Source organism: Leptonychotes weddellii, chromosome 8, assembly GCF_054177405.1.
Source record: "Leptonychotes weddellii isolate Sample4059 chromosome 8, ASM5417740v2, whole genome shotgun sequence".
Taxonomy (NCBI): domain Eukaryota; kingdom Metazoa; phylum Chordata; class Mammalia; order Carnivora; family Phocidae; genus Leptonychotes; species Leptonychotes weddellii.
Window position 1 is genome coordinate 86,793,758 of NC_138376.1, and position 19,411 is coordinate 86,813,168.

A 19,411-nucleotide genomic window follows, 5' to 3' on the forward strand; every position below is an offset into this window, starting at 1 on the left:
AATAATTACTCAACCAAAGAAAATGGCTGAGCAAAAAAAAAAGTCCTCTCAGTTATCACTAAATTTTTGCTTATAGTCAACAAAAGTGAACTCTAGCAAATGTTTTATAGCATGTAAAATGACTCAATTCTGCATACAAGTTTCAAATGAGTAACTCAAGAACAGTATTAGTTTAGATAGATTATTAGCTTCCTCAGGTCTCCTAATATTTATATCATAATTCTTATTCAGACTGAAGTTCAGTCTTACCCTCAAGTCTCCTGTTCCAGGAAAGTATTCCCCATATTTATGGAATGATACAGTCATTACACGATCTGTCGTATAAAAAGCTTCTTCAACACCATCACCATGATGGATATCAATATCAATATATAGGACTCTCTGATGATACCTGAAAACGAAGCCATCAGTTAACTTTTTAAAAGGTTTTAAAAGATGGGAAGAACCACCATGGGTTCAGAAAACCTATTTTTGAGCTCTTGCATTTCAGAATGTTTAATCCCCTTTCTTACTTTATTTCCAGCCTAAGAGATCATTCAAATATCTAAAGTTACAGGTTTGAGCCTTAGATCTTTAAGTCCTCCCTTTAGCCCCAAACTAGGTAAGAAAATGTATTTACTCTCCCCGTGAAATCTGTCCAGTTCTACATGTTTTAAAAACATACTACATGTTTCTATATATTAACAACTGAAGATTATACAGTACTTACAGGATTACTTTAAAACATCTCTCTAGTAAATTTTCAGTATTATAAAAGTGGTTGGCAATTTATGGTGCATAGCCCAAATCTGAGCAACAGTCTTTTTGTGAAGCCTTGAGGTAAGAATAGTTTTTACATTTTTAAATCACTGAAAAGTAAAATTAAAACAAGCGTATTTCACATGTGACAAGGGAAATGCAAATTTCAACGTCCATAAATAGTTACCGAAACATAGCCATGCTTGTTTATAAAGTATCTATGGCTTGTTTTGTGCTTTCAGCTGCAAAGTAGAGTAGTTGTGACAGAAACCACAGCTGGTACTCTCATCGCTTCTCGTGCTGCCTGGAGCGCTACAAATTGCTGTGATGCAGTTATAGCTTGAATGCGTTTTAAGAGCCACGTATATCACCATACTGTGACATCTTATTACCATGTCAAAGCAAGAGAAAAGGAAATGAACTTTGAATGTCACACTTTTATGGCATGGTGAACTGAGGATTATTTTGTTATTAAATTAAATGGCAGAGCTTTCTATGTTTATTATGTAAAGATACCACCACTATGTTAAAAGAAAATAATATAAACTGACATTATCAAACTAAGAACTCATTAGAATATTCTCAACTCACAGGAAAGCACCATTCAGCAGTTACGGGGGAAAAAAAAAAAAAAAAGCAGAATGTCTCATCATAGTAGACTTTCTTCACAAAAATAATAAAAAAGCTGTTAGCCAAGTAAGTTTCTGAGTGTTTCATAAGTGGCTTATCAAGAGTCAATTAATTAAACCATGATTGATCACACCACTTAAAGAACTATGTCTAGACAAATTAAAACGTGTTTAAGGCTATAAGCATGTGGGCAAGAACCACTTCTCAGAGATGAAAATACAAGAACCAAAATCAACAGTGAATTAAAAACCAAGGCAAATAATTTCAAGTGGTTTTCCTTGGCTCTCACTGAGTTAACTGAAACATTTTAGCTGTTTATCTGAGGAGTCAAAACCAAATTTTAAATGATGGAAAAATAAGCCTCTATAAACAGTATGCATAGAATAACTACAGGCAAGAACATTTCTGATACCGAGAAAAAACTAAGTCACTACATTCTGAAGTGGAATCTGCTAAGACATGTTACAACTGATAATGGTTAAAAAAAAAAACAAAAAACTTGGTAAATTTCAATTCCTAAGTCCCTCTATAGATCTCTCTCAAAATGCAGTCAAGGAACCTTAAAACTAACTCCTTTAGTAATTTAGACATAATTATACCCATTAGTAGAGAACAAAGGCCATTCCATGTGGAAACTAGGCAATTGGCTAGACTCATTCAATGAACCAATTTCCTTTAACACAAGGTTTCAAATTTTGCCTTCAAAAGTTAAAACTTACAAAATGTTAGAACATAAACTTCCAGGACCCTGTCATCTCTCATTAGTTGAAACTGTAACTCAAATCTAAATCTCCAAACTACTCCTAGTCTTTTTAAAAAAAGTATTTAATGGGAGTTTTAAACATGTATATGCACTTCTCATTCTTATTAATCCAAGGAATGGGAAAATGTCCTGTATTTCTACAACCATTTGTAATAAATCCATAGAAGACTCACCACTGAACTACTTTTAACCTACTGTTTCTTTGATATTTTTTTAAAGGTTATAGATTTATATTGTTTTAATTAAAACTTTTTCATAAGAAAAATATCAACATAAACTAACTTACTTTAGTAATTCAAGGATGGCAAGTACAATATCATTAACGTAACAGAATCCTGATGCTTCTGATTTCTTAGCATGATGTAATCCTCCAGCCCAGTTAACAGCCATATCAGTTTGTTGTCGGTTTAACTTCACAGCCCCAGCTAAAAGACAAGACAGGGTAGTCTTCCAAAGTGTTTAAAATAAAAAAATTAATACAACTAGACAAAAGCCCTATAGGAAAGAGTATGCCATGTAGAAGTAAAAGAGTTTAAAATTACAAAAAGATAAGGATCATTGTCTGGGACACTGACAACAGTTTTTCCTTGGATAAATATTATCCTATAGATGTGATCTGATTAAATAAGAGTATTTATGGAAAGTGGTAACTAGAAGAGAGGAGAGAAATCTCTAAGTGAAAATACAACAGAAGTAAGAAACAAAAAGTCCAAGTCATTATGCTCATAAAGCATGGGGTTTATTTATTTTTAAAGAAAGAAGGTTACTACTTTTATTATTTTTTTAAAAGTAAGCTCTATGCCCAATGTGGGACCTGACCTCATGATTCCTAGATCGAGTCACATGCTCTACCAACTGAGCCAGTCAGGTGCCCCAAACATGTGAATTTTTAAAGACAATTGTACTACTATAAACATACAGACTACTTTTTGTTATCAAAATCCACTACCACTAAAAACTTTTGCTTTAAACAAATAACCCAAAAGTTACACACCAGGTTTAAATCAATTTTTAAATCTGAATCAGCACACTTACCAACTGAGCCACCAGTCGAAAGCTGACAAAACTCAAAGAGTCCATCAAACACTGGACAATCCTCTCCAACATTAACTGTGAAAGATGGATTTCAGTTAGAATCCATTCTACGAATTAATGGAAGGTTTTCTTTCAAAAACGATTTTTTTTTTTTAAAGATTTTATTTATTTATTTGAGACAGAGAGAATGAGAGAGACAGAGAGCACATGAGAGGGGGGAGGGTCAGAGGGAGAAGCAGGCTCTCTGCCAAGCAGGGAGCCCGATGCGGGACTCGATCCTGGGACTCCAGGATCATGACCTGAGCCGAAGGCAGTCGCTTAACCAACTGAGCCACCCAGGCGCCCATCAAAACGATTTCTTACAAATACTTTTTTATTTGATGCAATCATAGAACACACATCACAGAAGAAATCTAAACTTTGCTATTTAAAAATATAATTTATCATTTTATCCAAGGTAATTAAAATGTTCTATACGAAACACCACCCCCAAATCTTACCAGGATTATTTATAGAATAATCTCTGCTCTATTACTAAAAAAATAGCCATCAAAATATAAAAGGCATTTGATTTAATTAAAACATGCACTTAAATTTGAGGCATTTCTCCTTAAACATACAATAAATTAATCAGGATTCTAAAAAATGTAAGCAACTTTAATTCCTTTATGATTTACTTTCTCTAAAACTTTTTTTTTTTTTTCAAAGATTTTATTTATTTATTCATGAGAGACAGAGAGAGAGGCAGAGGGAGAAGCAGGCTCCCAAGGAGCAGGGAGCCCGATGCGGGACTCGATCCCAGGACGCCGGGATCATGACCTGAGCCGAAGGCAGATGCTTAACCATCTGAGCCACCCAGGCGCCCTTTCTCTAAAACTTCTTAAATGCACAGAACATCCATTAACTTTGAAATGTATTTTACTGAGCACTAAAAAGATAAAGCAGCTAGTTGCCTACCCAATCTTAAAGGATGGTAGGAATTAACTAGGTTCTTAACAGCCAAGACATACAAGGAAGGGGTATATAAAGCACAAGGAAACGACACATACAGATACATGACACATCGCAATGTATTTAGTTCCTTAGTACTGACAGGATAAAAGGGACGTATTATGTACATGATCCATTCTCAGCCTCTTCCCACCCCCCAAATATTACCTCTTAAAAAAACAGGGGTAATTATTTTACATAGCTTTGTATACCCATAATTTATTAGCACTATAATGAATGGATTTTAGTTTCTTACCGCTCAGATATAATCATAATCTTAATATAATTCAGTATTCTGTATTAAATCAATCCTGTTAATTCACTTGCCCTATCTACCCATAACTTTTAATCCAAGGCTGAATCTCCATCAAAAAAACAGGGATAAGTAATACATTCTATTTACATTATAGCATTTTATTGAGTAAATGAAATAATCTATAGTAGAAATGTATACAAAATTCTATAAATGTGTAAGATGTCTAGCAACTACACTAATTTAGTATTACTGAAATTGTTCTTTTTTAAAAAATCATCACTGAAGACTACAGAAGTCTACAGAACAGAAACACTGATGAGAATGAACTTCAGTATCAAGCTTTAAAAAAAAAACTGTTCCAAGCATTTTATGATGACATTTTGCATTCCTTTTTCAAGCCAACCAATTGCTAACAATAAAATACTTTTTATCTATATAAAAAAGAAAACTATAGAAGAAAATCAAAAGCTTCACTAACAAAGGAAAGAAACAGATTATATATTACAATCCACATTAACTAAAGCACACAAATAGAAGATAAGAAATATATATACCAGGCTAAGGCCAACCAGGTATAATTACTTTTCTTTAAAAAAAAAAAAAAGCAGGGGAGTAAGGTCTCCCCACCAATATCCATTATCCCAAAGTTAACAAGGGACCAAAACAAAGAATAGAGGAACATCCAAACAGCTCTTTGGCAGTCTGGCAGACCAACAGGCTTCAGGTAGTTTTTTTTTTAAAGATTTTATTTATTTAACAGAGAGACACAGCAAGAGAGGGAACAGAAGCAGGGAGAATGGGAGAGGGAGAAGCAGGCTTCCCGCCGAGCAGGTAGCCTGACGCGGAGCTAGCTAGATCCCAGGACCCTGGGACCATGACCCAAGCCGAAGGCAGACGCTTAACAACTGAGCCACCCAGGCACCCCTAGATTTTGTTTTTTAAAGATTTTATTTCTTTATTTATTTGAGACGGGGGATGGAGAGGGAGAGAGAAAATCTCAAGTTGACTCTGTGCTGAGTCCAGAGCCTAACTCAGGGCTTGATCTCAAGACCCTGAGATCAGGACTTAAGCTGAAATCAAGAGTCAGACGCTTTACCAACTGAGCCACCCAGGAGCCCGTTTTTATTTATTTATTTATTTTAATTTAAAATAGCTTTCCGAGTCGCCTGGGTGGCTCAGTTGGTTAAGTGTCTGCCTTCAGCTCAGGTCATGATCCTAGGACCCTGAGATCAAGCCCTGCATCAGGCTTCCTGCTCAGCGGGGAGTCTCCTTCTCCTTCTCCCTCTGCCTGCTGCTTCCCCTGCTTGTGCTCTCTCTCTTCTCCATCAAATAAATAAATAAAATCTTAAAAAAATTTTTAAAAATAAATAAAGTAGCTTTATTAGTATTTTTACATTGACTTTTCAAACCAATAATTACTTTAAAAAAGTATTTTAGATCAGGTAGTATACCTAGATTTGGGTAACTCTAATGATAAGCTTCTAAGAATACTCGTTTATACTTATCAATACTAATATATACTTTTAACATAGAAACGTACATCTTTGCATCTGCTTACTATACTCAGACATGTTATCTGGTCTTATTGAACGTAGAAATTTGATGTACTCATCACTGTGGTATTTTGTCATTTCTTCAGCAGTGGCTTTATGGGGCCTCTGTGAAGAAAAACAAATGTCAGAATTGTGTAACTACAACTGGTTATATCAGAGTCATCAAACACAAGGTATACAATTTCCCCTAATTGTCCTCTCAAAAGAACTAGGTCTGCCAGAACAAAATAAATTCCAAAGCTAATCCAAATTTATACATGTGTGTTTCAGAAAACAGTAATCAATTCCAAAGCTAATTCCTACTCCTTTAAAAGCATTAGACAGGTATGACCCCAACTATATATAATTATATTAATTACTCCTTTTATTTTAGTGGAAATGGGTCAACGCTTATAAAGTTGAATCTGTGTTCAGAAACTCTACTTTCTCTCATTTTCCATCATAAACCTTCTGTTCTATAACCAGTGAGAATGAGACTCATTCTCAATTATAAGTCTTTGTTCATGATCTCTCTTCCTTTCCTTTGCCTATCCTTTGCCTTGTTCCCAAGAGCTCAATTTCATTCACACACTTCTCCCAAAAGGCTTCCAGGAAGACCTATCCAACTCCTCTTCTGTAAATGTTTATATTTGAAAGAAAGTAACCCACAGACACCCAATATTGCTAACTGCTTCAAGTCTTTCTTTTCTCCTCAAACAGGCAAGAATTGTTGTGTCTTGCATTTGTTTATATATACTTCCATCAGTGCAAAAACATTTAAGGCGGTTGTATCCTAAATGTTAGCTGTACTGTGTGCATGCCCACTGACAGATTGTTCCATATGCCAATAAATATTTGTAGAATTTTCTACATAGTTCTTTTATAATAGTCCCAGGTCAACCCTTCAGCAGCACAGCCAGGTCAACCACTACTGTAACAAAGATATTTAGTATGCTACCTGAGTTGTTCTCCAGAATGTGAAAAGATAGGGTACGAGAAACTTAAGAAATGGTTGAGGAAGAGGGACAAGAGAGGTCATAACTCCCACACTCTATTTCTCTGAAGAATAAAACAAAAAGAGGATTTTCTGTTTTCTTCCAGGCCTTTTCATCTGCTAAATGCACTTCAAAGGGAATAATCATTTCAAAGCAGATTAAGGAAAAAAAAATATCACTGCTGAATATTTATCAAAACGTATACTCACATATATTTCCATTTTTCTATATAAGCCATAATTTAGCAGCAAGTTATGGGTCATGCGGATCCTATGAGGTTTCATGGGATGACCCTGTCCATAATAATAATTTCCAATATCACCTAAAATAGAAAAAAGACAAACTGAACAATATAGACAAGAAAGTCTTCACAATCTAAATTTATGTATGTTCATCATTAGAAGGCACTTACCACCTAAACAAGATTTAAAACCTTAAATAATGATTTTAGATTTTTCAACTTTCAAACTGTATTAGAAAACCAAGATACTGTGCACACGTTTACGTGTGATAACACCATTAATATATATGATGTTTATTTACAGATTAAAGCAAGCAAGCTTTTCTGATTTTCAGTTTACCAAAGTTTTGGATTAGCCCTAATAAAATACTCCATACTCACAAAAGTAGTTTTACTTACTTAAATTGATAATTATTTTTCATATTTACAGGCAAATTCAGATGCCTAAATTCTGAGTTTCACTGTTATTATTTAAAAATTTTACAGCAAATATTGCTTCTTGAATATTTACTGGCATCCCAGAAATTCTTTATAGTTGGAATTATGGGGGTTAAAACGTTCTACACATCCATCACAGTCTATAAGAGAAAATTTTTGGTGAATGAAACTTAGATCCTAAATAGAGTTTTGCTCTGGTAAGACATACTCATGACATTTTTTAAGATAGTAAGGATATTTGTCTCATTCTTCATGATTAGAAGTTGTAACTGCCAGCCTTTCTATGACATCTTATATTACCAGTGTCTTAAACCAAATTTTCATCTACCGAATTTCAATGAAATCAATACTTTCAGGTAAAGACCTATTGTTTTTATAATAAAGTAAAATTAAGGAAACCCCTAGAAATATACTGTTTTTTAAATGTAACAAGCACTTTTTGCAACAGCCTGTATTAAATTAGAAATTACTTTTAGTATTAATTCTAGTCTTTAAATAAGTAATTCCAAAATTTTATTAGGACAGTCAAGCTGACTTTAACGGCTTGAAGTTAATCTTTTCAACACAGGTTTATATAAAAGTGAGGGATAAAGAATTCCATCTCCCCACCTTCAGGATCAAAAAAAATCTTTCAAAATCCTGCCTAAATACACACTTTGTTTAATAGAAACTGAAAACTCAAAAACTTGTGTTTCTCTTTCATATATTTGATAATTGTCTAGGATGAACATTCCTACTTCATAACAGGCCTATTTTATAACCTCCCTATTTCTAAATACCACTACTGCTTGACTTTGTTGGTATACCACTAATTTACTTAATTCTTCATTTCCAACACAAACTCTCTTCTGAAAACAATTAATATATACACAGTCATTTTAAGGGAAAGCCACCTTTCTTAAAACAAGAGCCAACAAACAAATAAGACAATACAGACAAGTAGCTAAGCAGAGCTATGGGGATGTGCAACATTCCCCTACATTTATCACAATTCAGAGGCAATGCGTGAAATAAACTACCTTTATAAGGATCGGCTGTAAAGCCCATCTCTACATGGCTGGCACTACACAGAGCTCCTTGAAAGCAGCCTGGTCTCAAATTCTTTTTTTTTTTTTTAAGATTTTATTTATTTATTTGACAGAGAGGCACAGCAAGAGAGGGAACACAAGCAGGGGGAGTGGGAGAGGGAGAAGCAGGCTTCCCGCGGAGCAGGGAGCCCGATGCGGGCCCGATCTCAGGGCCCTGGGATCATGACCTGAGCCCAAGGCAGAGGCTTAACGACTGAGTCACCCAGGTGCCCCTGGTCTCAAATTCTTTAAGGTATGGAAAGCCCACTAGAATTACAAGGCATCGTGTACCCAAGTTAATGCAAGGGAGGTATTTCTAAGTTATTATCACTACCAGAAGAAATCACGAGAGTTGGAATAAAGAAACTACTCCTCACAGAACTTGCAAATGCTTCTGTGTAAGATTTACTAACATGAAATGTCTCTAACATCCATCACATTTTAAGATCAAATATTCTAGTTATAGACTTACTGAGAATCCAGTGGAAAGTCACAAATAATATAATAGGAAATATGTCAATAATCTACAGAAGGGAGACTACAGTTGCAATTTCTCAGCAAGCCTGTTTTTAAAAAGAAATGACGATAGCAGTAATTAACATTTTTTCCCTGAGGAAATAAATTAATGTGCATTTGCAATAAATTTACATATATTTTGCTGGATGTACAAATACTTATCAGCGATTCCCATGTATCTCTCAGATAGGTCTTTTTCTTTTTTATTATGTTATGTTAATCACCATACATTACACCATTAGTTTTTGATGTAGTGTTCCATGATTCATTGTTTGCGTATAACACCTAGCGCTCCATTCAGTACATGCCCTCTTTTAATACCCATCACCAGGCTAACCCATCCCCTCACCTCCCCCCCAGAACCCTCAGTTTGTTTCTCAGAGTCCATAGTCTCTCATGGTTCATCTCCCCCACCGATTTCCTCCCCCCTTCATTTCTCCCTTCCTACTATCTTTTTTTTAACATATAATGTATAGTAATTAACATTTATTGAGTGTTCACTAGGAGGTACTATTCTAAGCACTTCACATGTATTATCTGTTAATCTTCTCAATTAACCCTATGATGTAGGTACTATTACTACTGTTCCTATAGTAAAGAAAGGTGAGATGCAGCAGAATCGGGTAACACTGCCAAAGTAACCCAACTAGCATGCCCTAGAGGAGCTAGATTCAAACACATGCAGAGCAACGCAGATAATATTAAGCAGTAGCTACTAGGAAAGCAATGGCATTTTCAGTCGCTAGAAAGAAATGGTAGGGGAAAGCCTGGAAAGAAAAGGATATATGTAATACAAATATTTTAACAAAGGCTTAGGATCAGAAAATGAATATAAGAAACCACCTATCCAATTCATGAAAGTAACACTTTTCTTTTTTAAACCAATTGGGTCCTCAAATTTTGTATGAATACATACAGCTTTCAACAAGTTTCTCTGCTACAATTTAGGGGTCCCATCAAAAATATGTGCACTTCCTAAATGACACAAGGGGAGCTAAGCCAAAGATAAGTGCCATTTCGTTTACTAAGAATTCCTCCAAAATAACCCCCTTGGGTTATAAAAGAAACATCGCCCAACATTTTCTGGCTTAATCCCATATCTCAAAATTCTCTACAAGGTTGCTTTGTAGCCATCCACTTTTTATTAAACATAAAATGTCTTTTCTTAGTTTAAGAACCTACGAATTCCATTCATGATTTAAATGGTTAGTAACATAACTCAGGCATTTTAAATGTTATCTTGATTTTTATCAAAATACACAAAAATGCATTACCAATGAAGCAAACATCCAGAAAAATTAGTGCAAGGTGGTTCCTTGAATACAACAAACTTTGTCAATGTGAAGAAATTACCATAAAGAATTAGTTATCTGCAAAATTTTAGAAATTGCTCACTCTTCAAAAGAAGCTATCAGAATGAAATGGCTACTAAGGTCTACACTCTCTTACCCAAAGTACTTGGGACTGGATGTATTTCAGATTTTTTTTTTTTCAGGTTTTATAAATGTAGTATGTTACATCTGCTATATATTATGTGATACCCTGGGGTCTGCACAGCATTCTATAATCAAACAATATTTTTTGCAGCAAAAATGTGTGAATATTCACAGTAAGCAGAATAAAGATTATAAATATTAATTCAGATTAAGCTTTTGATTCCAAATGAGTTACAGATTTTTCTTCCCATTTTCAGATAACTTTGAATTTTAAGATTGTAAAATGTACCTTTACCCCTAAAGATAAGCACGTTATAAAAATTATCCAGAAAAACAAAGAGAAAAACCAAAGGAAGCAAGAAAAAGCCATAGTATTATTTTCAGCTTCCACACACTACTGACTTAGTCCACTACTAGCTTAAACACTCTGGCCACTGGCTTCCATAATACCACTGTCATGGACTGTATTCCCACCCGATAGCCACTCTGCACCAACCTTTAAGTATCAGGAGTTTCTCATGTTCATTCATTCATTTAACAAATTAAGAGCCTACCGTGCGCTATGCACTATTCTAGGTGCTTGGATAAGTCAGTGAACAAGAGTGATGCCCTAAAAATCCTCTTCTCTCAGCAATAAGTCACCTAACTGTTGGATCTAGAAAATTAGGAGTTGTCCATCCTTCATTCTGTACCACCATCAACCAGCTCCAGCTCCATTTCTAATCCATCAATAAGTTCTATTTGTTGTACTCCCAAAACCTCTCTTAAATGTGTCCATTTCTGTCAGCCACAACCAATATATTTTACGTGGACCAACATGCATTCAATTCTTGCTTTCAGTATTCATTCATCACTCTTCACCATCCTTTCTTCACCTGAGTTCTATTTAAAAATGCTTCAGTGGTTTTCTACTCCCTGAACCAAGTTCAAATCTCTTACTACAAAGTTTTTGTGGTCTGGCCCTTTACTACCTAGCCTGGCATCCCATTATTCCCCCATGTCTTCCGTTTTGTTTAGTGTGCCAAATCCTAACTACGTGGCCTTTGCAGCTTGCAGTATCTTACAGGAAAACTTTTTTTTTTTAAGATTTTATTTATTTATTTGACAAAGAGACAGAGAGAGAGCACAAGTAGGCAGAGAGGCAGGCAGAGGGAGAGGGAGAAGCAGGCTCTCGCTGAGCAGGAAGCCCGACGTGGGGCTCGATCCCAGGACCCCGGGCTCATGGCCTGAGCCGAAGACAGCAGCTTAACCAACTGAACCACCAAGGCGCCCCTACAAGAAAACTCTTTTAAGGCTGCCCCATTCTCTTTCTTCAGGCCTTCCTTGTCTTGAGTACGCTACAAACGTCCCCACTCTTACGATCTAGCATACAGTTTATTTCGTTCTTAGGACTTAAATATAATCTTTTGTCTACCTGGCACACAGTAGGGACTTTAAGCCCATTTGATATTTCTAAACCCAAAGTTGATTTCATGAACAAGTATAAACCAACTGTTATTAGAGAGGAATAAGACTTATTAACCAGTACAAACATCCTTATACTTTAACCTTTTTTTTAAAGATTTTATTTATTTGAGAGAGCGAGAAAGCATGAGCGGGGGGTAGGGGAGAGGGAGAAGCAGGCTCTCCGCTGAGCAGGAAGCCCGATGTGGGGCTTGATCCCAGGACCCATGACCTGAGCCGCAAGGCAGATACTTGAAGTCAGACAACCAGCTCTGAGCCACCCAGGCGCCCCTTTATACTTTTAACTTCTAAATCTGATCTGTTTCAATGCTATCATCATTCCCTAAGAGATTACCAGTTCCAACCATTTCCTTAAGTATGTCAACTGAATAATTTACATATTTTTGTTAGGAAAAAGAAAGAATTACTTAATACTCTTTTTTTTTGGTATCAATGCAAAGAGTTCCACTCTTGTGTCACCAAAAGAAGGAAGAAAAATCGTGTTAGGTGCAAGGTACTGACCTCTTCTTGGACCTTAAAACAAGTCAGTGTGGTAAAGGATAAGGAGTGTATCAAACAGGGATACTAATCTATTTTCATCTGTAAAACAGACAAAATGCCACTGATCCTACCTGTCCATAACTCAGAGTGGTTGTAAGCAGCAGAGAATGTTATATGAAAGTGCTCTATCCATAAAAATAAGGTACTAATCATTTATCACCAATAATTAAAAAAACCTTTAATTTTTATTTAGATGGTAGAGATATAGACATAAGCAAAACAGATTCTGTCCTCACGAAGCTTATATTCTAGTTAGGAGGACAAAATTTAGGTGCTAGAAATAGGATAATAGTACAAGTGATAAGGAGAAAAGCAGTAAGGAGGATTAAGGTAATAGGAAAAAAGTCTGATTAGGTGAAATCTGAAGGAAATGAATACTAAAGAATAGCTGGGGAAGAGTATAAGAAAAGCTGTTTTATTTGAGCATTACACCCTACTATGTTTAAACAATGATGTGCAATTAAGACTATTAGTATTTATGGTGGCACCTCGGTGACTCAGTTGGTTAAGGGTCAACTCTTGATTTTGGCTCAGGTCATGTCCCTCTCCCTCTGCTCCTTCCGCACCACTCGCTGGCTCTCTCTCTCAAATAAATAAAATTAAAAAAAAAAAAAAGACTACTGATATTTATGAACTGCTGCTGTAATTCATTCAGCACTTTGATTTGCTGATTACCTATTTTGGATGAAATGATACCTATTTTATGGATAATATTTATATTACAGCTAAGAACCCATGCAATTTATTACAGGCTATCTACCAAAAAGACTTTAGCACCGCTGTTGCAAATAAAGGTCTAAGAAAATCTGTCAATTAGTTGGCTGCCAAATAAATCCTTATAATCTCCTAAACTATGAGTATACTGGGAGGCATGATCTTGGTAACTTTTATATTCTATCTTTGTATAGTGTTAAGTGCTTTTTGCTGAACCACTTGTCTCCAACATTTTGATGCACCCTATCAAAAGAGGAAAAAATAGAGCATAGAGCAGTATCTATACAATTATGTAAATTATGTTTACACACAACCCTATTATATTGTATACATTGTAAAACCGGCACCAAATGTGATTGGCCTAAAGCTTAATTCAAAACAAAGTACACTTAATATTTCTAGATAAAGTATCATAAATTATTTTTTAAATAAATATTTTATTTATTTATTTACACAAGAGAGAGAGCGTGCGCACGCAGAGGCAAGGTAAGGGGCAGAGGGAGAGAGCATCTCCAGCAGACTCTGATAAGCACGAAGCCCAATGTAGGGCTCCATCTCAAGACCCTGAGATCATGACTTGGGCTGAAACCAAGAGTCTGACACTTAAATGACTGCTCCACCCAGGCGCCCCCTAGGTAAAGTATTACAATTTTGAGTATTGTAATACCGGACTAACACAGTTGGTTTGCTAATTACATTTAAGTACAGAAACCACATCATTTTAAAGTCAGAAGGGATCTCAGCCACTAAGTATATCATTTTACAGAGTACCGATAATCACGCAATACATACAAGATGACCAAGATTTAGAATTAAGTTTTTGAAAACTTTGGACTATGGGTCAGTATCTACAATAAGAAAAGTGAACTCTTACTTTTCTCAAAGATTTAAGGATACCTCATCCATCAATGCCTGAAGGTTTAGCTGGAACCAGCATTCCAGTCATCTAAAGGGTATAATACTGAACACTGTAAAGCATACAGAGAAAAATACATGTCTTTAGAAATTCCTTTCATTTGCTAGATACTCTCTGTTGTCAAGAGTATGCCTAATGGTCCCACTAAGCCTAAAGGTAGGTTTCCTAATCTTATAGAATCCACTACTTCATTCCTGTATTCATCTTTCTTCTACTTTCTTTATCAAGTTAAAACAAGATAATTTAGGGTAGCAGATTTTTAATTCTAATCCAATCCATATTGTATACCTTCAAATCTCCCAATTCTTTGGTGCAGAAGCTGCTTTACTTGCATCTTCTTTCCTCCCCAAAAAAGAAAAAAACACCACTACCCTTTTAAGCTGACAAAATAGGGTTTTTTAAATAATGAAAAAGTAAGCTTTTGGAATTGTTGAAAGTTTAGTATATATACTATCACATACTAATAATTAGCATAATGATACCTAACCCATTTAATAATTTCTACAAAACAATTTTATTAGCCCCCCAAACCCAAAGAATATTTCCAAATGAAAGCAAATAAAAATTCCATTCTGAAAATGAGGCATGAGCCCTAGACGAAAGGCATATAACCTAATGAAGAGATTTCCAAATATTCAGTTATACACTGGTGTTGGCCTTAAGTAAAGCAGCTAAATGGTCTATAGTAAAGTATTAAGCAACAATCATGGGACTTGAATATTTCCACTCTACCTATCAAGTCTGCATCCTGCCCTGAGCATCCCACTCCCTCAGCAAAGGCTCTTAAGGGCCCAGAAACAGCTGTTCATAAAACTGCTACTTAAGTGTACCTCCCAGCTCTACAATTCAAGTCTGGTGACAAGAAGTTACAAGCAGTTTACTTCTTCAGAGCCTTTCACTGTCAGTAGCAACTAAGAGCTGCAGGAAGAGCCTTAGCACCAGTTTCCCCAACTTTTTAAACCTTCTACCCCAACTCCTGACAAGAACAAATCTCTAAACTTTAGGTACAATATCATTTTAAAAATTAACTCACACACACAGTTATTTATTTTCCAATTTGATCAGGGAATGCAGGGCTTGGGTTTTACCACTGTCTCAAAATATGCATGAAAACTTAAAGAATGATTTTAACAAATATAATCCATAAATGTACTATCTTTACTCCTCCAGGATGCCGTAATTTCGATTTGTATTACACATATATGTAGTGCTCTCAAAAAATGTTTTTAAAATACAGCTGTTAACTATTTAGTACTAGCCATCAAATAGCAAACAATTTAGATTTCTTCTTTATGATTTTAAGTTTTTCCACAAATGACACAGGTGGTCATTTTATATACTCAGGCATTAAAAGATTCATCTTTGCTAAATGAAGTAATATGGTATGGTCATTTTCAAATTAAAATCAGATTTATTCTGACCTAGACCTCTTAGGTCCACCACCTTAAGATTTTGTAATATACACATAATACACCATATACAGGACACAACTTCCAAGATTTGTATTGCTTTAGACAGATCAAGGACTTGCAGGTCATTGAGCCTAGCTTTTTTGTAAAATTTTCGAAATCCTTTTCTGGAGAGTAACCCAGTAGAAATATTTACCAAATGAATGTCTTTGTGAAATCTGCAAAACAGGTTACTACTCCATTTCCACAGGAAACAGGATTCAAGAGATTTAATGTTACTGCTCAAATTTCAAATCAGAGAACCCCTAAAATTATCTGACTTTCATAATTTACTTCACCGCAAGCTCAAGCTTACCTGATTATTTAGTACTTCTGCATTACTCCTCCAAGTTTTCCTACACCAAAACTCCCAACACCTAGAAACAGCTTTCGCAAGCAAGATGCAAATGCTCTCCTAAACCTCCCAAGCAGGGTGTATTTCCTGATCGAACAAAGAGCAACAAAGAAGTGGGTGGTAACCGCCTCTCACAGAGACAAGCCAGAACCCATCGAGTCTGATCTACAACACAAGCAGTACAGCTCCACGTTTCCCTAACACCGTCACATTTCCCGCGAAGACTACCTCAAACTCGAAAACCCCAATTTTTATCGAGGAAGTGAAGCCTTTTCATTTGAATCCTGAGAAAGTGGCGCTCAAAGAACCCAGCGAACAAAGGAGAGGGATGGAGCCCAAGGCGAAACGGCAGAGTCAGTGTGTCCCAAGGAGGACGTGGGTCCCCACCCTTGGTAACTTCTTGCCAGCCCCGACCCGGTCGAGGGGTCCGGGCTGAAGCTTGGAGGCGGAGAAAGGAGCAGACGCAGCGGGCCAGCTCGAGACAGAGAGGAAGGGAGGGGCGGGAGCGAGCGGTGACGGGGAGAAGGGCGGGGAGAGACGGGGGCTGAGGGCGGGGCTCCAGCGGGCGCGGGGCTTTGTGTGAAGTCCGGGCCGGGGTAGATATTTTGGCCTGGGGGGAGGGGTCGGGGCCGGAGCAGAGCACCCCCACACCTCCGCCCCCGCAAGTGGCGAGCAGGAGAAGAGAGAGGGGAAGCCATCCCTTTGGCCGCCTCCACTTAGACGGGGTAGGCCGGCACCGTCCCACAGGCGGCTGCCTTCGGGACGGCGGACCCTACTGCCGGAGAGAGAGCGACAGAAGAGAAAAGGGGGTGTCCACCTGGCTCCCGCTGCAGAGCCCGCGGGGGCCGCTCGCCGCGGAGGGGCTCTCCCTGACGGCGTCGGGTCGGGAATGGGTTAAGATGCGCCCAGACGTCGGTCCCTCCTCCTTCCCACCTCTCAGCACCCGCGCCCGCTCGCGTCGGCGGCTGCGGAACCCGGCGCGGCTCAGGGCCTGGCTCCCCAGCCCTGCCCACCCACCCTCCTGCCAGCCGGGCCTCTCACCATCGTAATAGTAGCAGACTTTCTTCTTGCCGCCTCCTTGACTGTACGCCATGGGCTCTCCGGCCACCGCCGCCTCCGGGCTCCGGCTCCTCCTCCTGCTGAAGCTGCTGCTGGTGCCGCCGCGGCTCGGCGGGGAGAGAAAAGGACTGGGGCGAAGATGGGGGTGGCAGTCCCGCAAGGAACGGCTGGCCGGAGGGAGGAGATGAAGGGACGCCGGGAGGACTCGGTACCGCCCGGCCGAGGGGCCGAGAGCGCGGAGCGGGGGGTGGCAGCGGCGCCAACTCGCGACACTGGGGAGGGGGGAGGGGGCAGCCAAACCACCTCCGGAGGCCGAGGGGAGGTGGGACGTGTCCACTGTGGCCTTCACGGGGGAGAAAGGGGTCCAACTAGAAAAAGAGGTCTCTTCAGTCTTGAAATAAGAGGCCTCTGCTGATGACCAACTTGCAGACGGCGACGCCAAATGCAGTCGTGAAACAAAAAAAAAAAGTCAGGCTATCGCTCCGCAAGCAGATGAAAGGAGTGCGGAGCCGGGTGAACGCTCCCCCCTTTCGATCTTCGCACAGTGGTTGCGCCTATCCGGAGTCTGCGCAGTCGCATCTTCCCAACCGTAGCCTTGGCCGCCTAGACCCCCTCCGCGTCGTCCCACGCCGCTCCCCTCCCCCACTGTCGCGAAGCTCCCGCCCGAGCGGACCACGTGCTGCGAACCGGGCGGGGAGAGACCACTCTTGCACCCCTTCCGGCCTCCTCGAACACGCCACGCTGCAGCTCAGGGTTCCTGGGCTGGGTCGCTGCAGGTTTCTAGTTTGTTCGTTTGTTCTTTCATTTTTTTGCTGATAATTGCCCCGAGGTTCTGACCTGTTAAGGGGACCTATTACAGACAATAAATTGTAGAGTCCACTGCCTGGGTTTCAATGAGTATTTGTAGAACGTATTTGCGTTGGGACGTAAAGCACAGTTCTAAGCATTTGCATTTATAGTATTTTCATTGATACCTATATATCATAGATACTTGTTAACTCATTTAAAACTCTCCCAAACTCTGGGAGGTATATCTATTCCTTCTTTATAAATGGGGGCAGATTAAGGAACTTGGTTCTCTCAACTGTTGAGGACCTGGGGTTTGAATTCATTCAGTCTTTCCCCGAAATCCACACACCTTTACTCCATTATACTGCCGCTGCTGGCTGGACCCTGGAAGATAGAAGCAGAAAGCGCTTTCAGAACTCATGGAAGTTAAATATATATCTATGTCTGATCAACAAGTCAACAAACATTTATCAAGCACCTGCTCTAAGCCAACCACACTGCACGTGAAGGGTGGAGGGACTGACAGTTTGCAATATAGTACTCTTGTCCCCAAATAGCCGAATACACACTCTTCCATACTCCATCCAAAAGAAAGAAAAAAGGTCTTACTGAAGCAGGAGCCATTTGGAGCCACTACCAAAAATATCTTCTTTATTTTGCTCTTTGACTTCAAAATCCCCAAGGTGTTTATACTTACAGCAGCAGTTTTCCTGGATCTCACCCAAGAAGTTTAAGAAAGTCCAAAGTAACCCCTTTCCCCTCTCCCGCCAAGTCTTTATTTTTTTAACAAGCACCCCATGTAACTGATGCAGTTGGTACAGGAGCAGCAGTGTGAGAAACATTGGCTTAAAGTTAATAACGAGGCATTGACTTTCACAGTTTTACTCTATCAAGTCCCAAATCAACTTGGTAGATTCTGAGAAGAAACTAATATTCTTCTCAGAACCAACATAGTGAAGTCTGAAATGAGACTTTATTTACTTCGGGAAAATTTCCCTGCCTCTGCCTACCTCCCTGCCCCCAGGTCTGTTTCCTTGTCCTTCCCGTGGTCTGTCCTTGGGACTAGTAGCGCTCTAGCTCAACACCATGTTAAGGTTGCTCACAAGTCCTCCAAACTTCTCATTACAATAGAGTTTAACAAGAGGAGGGACTATGTCTTGGATATAATTGTATCTCTATGCCTATGACACGGGGCAAGTCACTTAAACTTTTTTTGGTCTGAATTGCTTTATCTGTAAAATGAGGCAGTATTACTTGAAGAATAATTCCTCGTATGAATATTGAGTGGCTCAAATAAAATATGGAATCATTTATAAACAATGAAGAACTATGTAAACTTAAGGATTTATTATGATTATTATTACAATACTAGTAATAATAATTATTGTTTGCATCCATGGTACCTAACTTTGAACATGTGAGAAGAGCCTGGGCATATATTTTGGTTATTGTTGAACTTGTTATTTATTATTTAATAATTTTAAACTAA

The 19,411-nt window shown here is 38.3% G+C and overlaps 1 protein-coding gene across 4 annotated transcripts in view; it reads right to left on the bottom strand.

Moving 5' to 3' along the window:
- HDAC2 (histone deacetylase 2) overlaps window positions 1-17,410 on the bottom strand; it is a 30,004-nt gene extending 12,594 nt beyond the window's left edge. Inside the window, exons 1-6 of one of the 4 annotated variants that reach the window (XM_006743458.3) lie at window positions 17,116-17,410; window positions 7,149-7,261; window positions 5,953-6,070; window positions 3,167-3,241; window positions 2,418-2,556; window positions 250-391 (exon numbers count right to left, since the gene is read on the bottom strand). In XM_006743458.3, the coding sequence (XP_006743521.1) occupies window positions 250-391; window positions 2,418-2,556; window positions 3,167-3,241; window positions 5,953-6,070; window positions 7,149-7,261; window positions 17,116-17,167 (639 nt within the window). In that variant the 5' untranslated portion in view covers window positions 17,168-17,410. Of the gene's footprint in view, window positions 1-249; window positions 392-2,417; window positions 2,557-3,166; window positions 3,242-5,952; window positions 6,071-7,148; window positions 7,262-16,035; window positions 16,281-16,302; window positions 16,538-16,891; window positions 16,911-17,115 lie in introns of those variants that run through there. The other 3 variants (XM_081828840.1, XM_081828838.1, XM_081828837.1) reach the window with 3 other exon arrangements.
- Between the last annotated feature and the right edge of the window lie 2,001 nt (window positions 17,411-19,411).